The sequence below is a fragment of the Durio zibethinus genome, chromosome 1, assembly GCF_047325235.1.
Source record: "Durio zibethinus cultivar Kanyao isolate XHJ-2024 chromosome 1, ASM4732523v1, whole genome shotgun sequence".
NCBI classification, from domain to species: Eukaryota; Viridiplantae; Streptophyta; class Magnoliopsida; order Malvales; family Malvaceae; genus Durio; species Durio zibethinus.
Genome location: NC_143162.1, coordinates 32,413,871 through 32,417,017, shown reverse-complemented (window position 1 = coordinate 32,417,017; position 3,147 = coordinate 32,413,871). Strand labels below are relative to the sequence as shown.

The 3,147-nt window shown below is 35.4% G+C and overlaps 1 protein-coding gene across 1 annotated transcript; it reads left to right on the top strand.

The window, feature by feature from the left end:
• Positions 1-1,585: 1,585 nt before the first annotated feature.
• LOC149520545 (uncharacterized) lies at positions 1,586-2,834 on the top strand. The gene has a single exon (XM_089765032.1). The coding sequence runs from the start codon at positions 1,586-1,588 to the stop codon at positions 2,702-2,704; it is 1,119 nt and encodes a 372-aa protein (XP_089621158.1). The 3' UTR covers positions 2,705-2,834.
• Positions 2,835-3,147: the final 313 nt, after the last annotated feature.

Here is a 3,147-nt window from a genome sequence, read left to right as displayed (position 1 = left end):
GAATTGCCAAAACATTTTGAAACCAAATCAATATTAAGACGAAGAGACAACCCACTTTTCAAATTGTAAATCATGTAACTCATGTCAATTTACACGAACTATCATTTTCCCTTTTTTCTGGTAAACAAAAAAAATTATTAATTTTATAGGATTTTTTGCAATTCTTAAAAGATATAAATAGTTGCAATCCTTTTCCCTCTACGTCTCTGATTCTACTATTTGCTAATTACAATGTTTCTTGAAAGTTCATTTTTGTATATTGTGGTTTGGCTCTAATTAATAACTTCTCCTCTCCCTTCTCTTCAAGTCTAAGGTAGCTTATATTCTTGGTTTTTCCACAAAGGCAGAATAATAAAGACTAGAGAGAATCACTATCTTCCTTTTCTTTTCTTTTTTTTGGTTTATATTGAGATTTGAGACCAAAATGTCAGTGGAACTAACTCGGTGAGTGTCAGTTAAAGATCAGTTTCTTTCTCAAAATACTACAAAACTTAAATGTCGTTTTCTATGTCTTATACCTAGCTAAGAATTGGTTTTGCATGCTTAATCATGTAAAGATGTTGACCTGTTTTTCACCTTCTCCTCGTTCTAATTAGGGTTTGTAGACAACCATTTTGTGTTTATTTTTTTTTTCTTTTTTTTCTCTTTATTTCTTTCTTTTCTGGTAATTTTTCTGCCAGCCACCTATAGCCACCGGTAGCTGGCAACCATAATCCTACAAAATCCAAGATTTTCAAGGATTTTAATCTTCTTTTTACTTTATAAATAGAGCCATAGAAATTTGCTTGAGAGGAGGAAATTGAAAAAAGAAAAAAGCCCTAAAAAAAAAAAATCAAAAACATCGTGCTAAATAAAAAAATCAAAAGCACAAAAAAAAAAAAACAGTACCTGAAACAAGAACCAACAATGCCAAAAAACAAAAATACATAAGAAATTTTGATAGTAACTTTTAGCCTTGATCTAGGTAATTCAAGGCCGTTTCTCGCAAAACTAAACTCGGATCTGTGTTCAAAGGTTGAAAGAAAGACTTTTTAAAGTTTTTGGGTTTTCCAACAATCGGTGATGACCGACGACGGTGATCGATGGATAGCATGGTGTACCGACACCAAACTCTGGAAGCAATGACGGCCAATGGGGTTTTAGAAAGAGAAAGTTTGAGAGAGGGAGAGAGTAGAGAGAGAAAGAACCAACAGGAATGAAACAAAAAAAATTTAGCCTTTTTATGAAACTGCATAGCCAAAACGACGTCGTTTAAAGAAGGGCCAAAACGACACCATTTTTAGGCCTAAGGATCTGTGTGTGACCCATCGATTCGACCTGAGGTCCACGCAACCAATCCGGTGACCCATTTTCCCTTTGACTTTTGATCGATCTAGTTGAATTAGCCCAAATCGTACAAGACCGGCGTTATTTAGTTTCAATCTAACCAAAATGCTTTTATCCTTTTCTTTTCCCCATTTGCAGGTTAAGGGAGCTATTTGAATCTTGACCAAAAGTCTTTTAATTTTCCATTACTTAATCAACTAGCTAGCCAGTGTTCAATTTAAAGGGAAAAGTTGGTTCTTTCTTTCATTATTATTAAAGCATGGGATTTTTACATGAAGATGAGTTGATTTCAAAAACTAAATCTATGGTTTTATCCCTCTGTAGTATCATATCAAGGTCATCGAGGTTTCCATCATCTCCCATCCAAATCCAAAAAGAATGCACTGCCTGTGCCTGTAAACAATATCTCCAGCTACCAGGTCTCAAAACCCTGATATATGCACAATATAGTACCCCTCAAACTCAGAGTCCTACTCACCAGCTGAATCCTCTCATCATCCATTCCTATACCATCCCACAGTCATCATCAGCGCCATCATCATCATCATCACTCTCCTCCTCAGATTGCCCGTCCTTGTATCGATCCTTAAGCACTCACTCTTCATCGTACTCTTATTGTTCTGGCATCGACGATATGCTAGGGACTGAAAATGGAGTTTACATGAGCCCTGAAGCATTGAAAATGCCAGAAATGGATCAGAAAGCAAATGGTTATAATCATGGTAATAAGAGGAAACGAGGGTATGCAATGACCGGAGAATATCCACCTCCTATTCCTTTACTAGCAAGAACGGGGAATTTGCCAGGTCACATGCCTTGGATTTTAGCAAGACATTACAGTAACGGGAGGCTCATTCTTAAAGAAGAGAAAGTGAAACATTATGAATATTTTGAAGCCTACAGAGAAAATGGTAGGCTTATTCTTGATCTTGTGCCTTTGGATGACACTTTTAGATGTTGCCACGCGGTTTGCAACGAAAATGATGATGATAGGGAGGAGATTGAGCTAGAAAACCTTGAATTTTTCCAAGTTGATAAGGAATTAGAGAAGTTTAAAGAATATGATGAAGAAACTGAAGCAGATGCTGCGGATGCAGATGATGGCTACGTGTACCAAGGGTCAATCACGATTTCATCAGCTTTTTCAGTGCCTAAATTCTGTCATGGGCATGAAAGATATGGAGATCCACGCAAGTGCTTCACGTATTCGGATCGGATTATATCAGAATCGAGTTCAATATTTTGCAGCAATGCTGGTGATCAGGAAGAATGCAATTCAGCACCTTTCCCATTCTGCAATATTATTCCTCCAATGACTGCTACTACTACTAATACTACTACTATTACTGCCTGTGATGTAGCTTGTTTGGTGAAGTAGAGAACAAATTCTGACTGTTAATGAAGAGAGAAACTAGTATATATAGAAGTTATCAAGCCAGCGTAATTTACTCCATGACCGTCCCTCCAGTTTATGCAGTTCAATGTTCATTGCTACTATGAAGCAGCACAAATTATATGGTTTTGTATTTCGGAAAAAAAAAAAAGTGTAATAAGTTAACTTGTTATTGCGTAGGAGGTGTTTATCGTTTATCTACAAGGATTAGTACAGTTGGTAAGGGATAGAACCCTTTCTTTTTTGTCAATCACATTTTGATAATTCATACTATTGTGGAAAACACTTAGGAGGCAGTATTTAATATAATTTTCAAGATGATTTTGTTAATACAATTATCGAGATAATTTTATTATTAAAGTAATCTTATCATTTGTGGTTTGAAATTATTTTATTTGATTAATAATTATTAATTAATATGAATTAAA

What these genes read in the sequence shown, in the direction of transcription:
- LOC149520545 (XM_089765032.1), top strand. Translation starts at nt 1,586, where the DNA reads ATGGGATTTTTACATGAAGATGAGTTGATTTCAAAAACTAAATCTATG.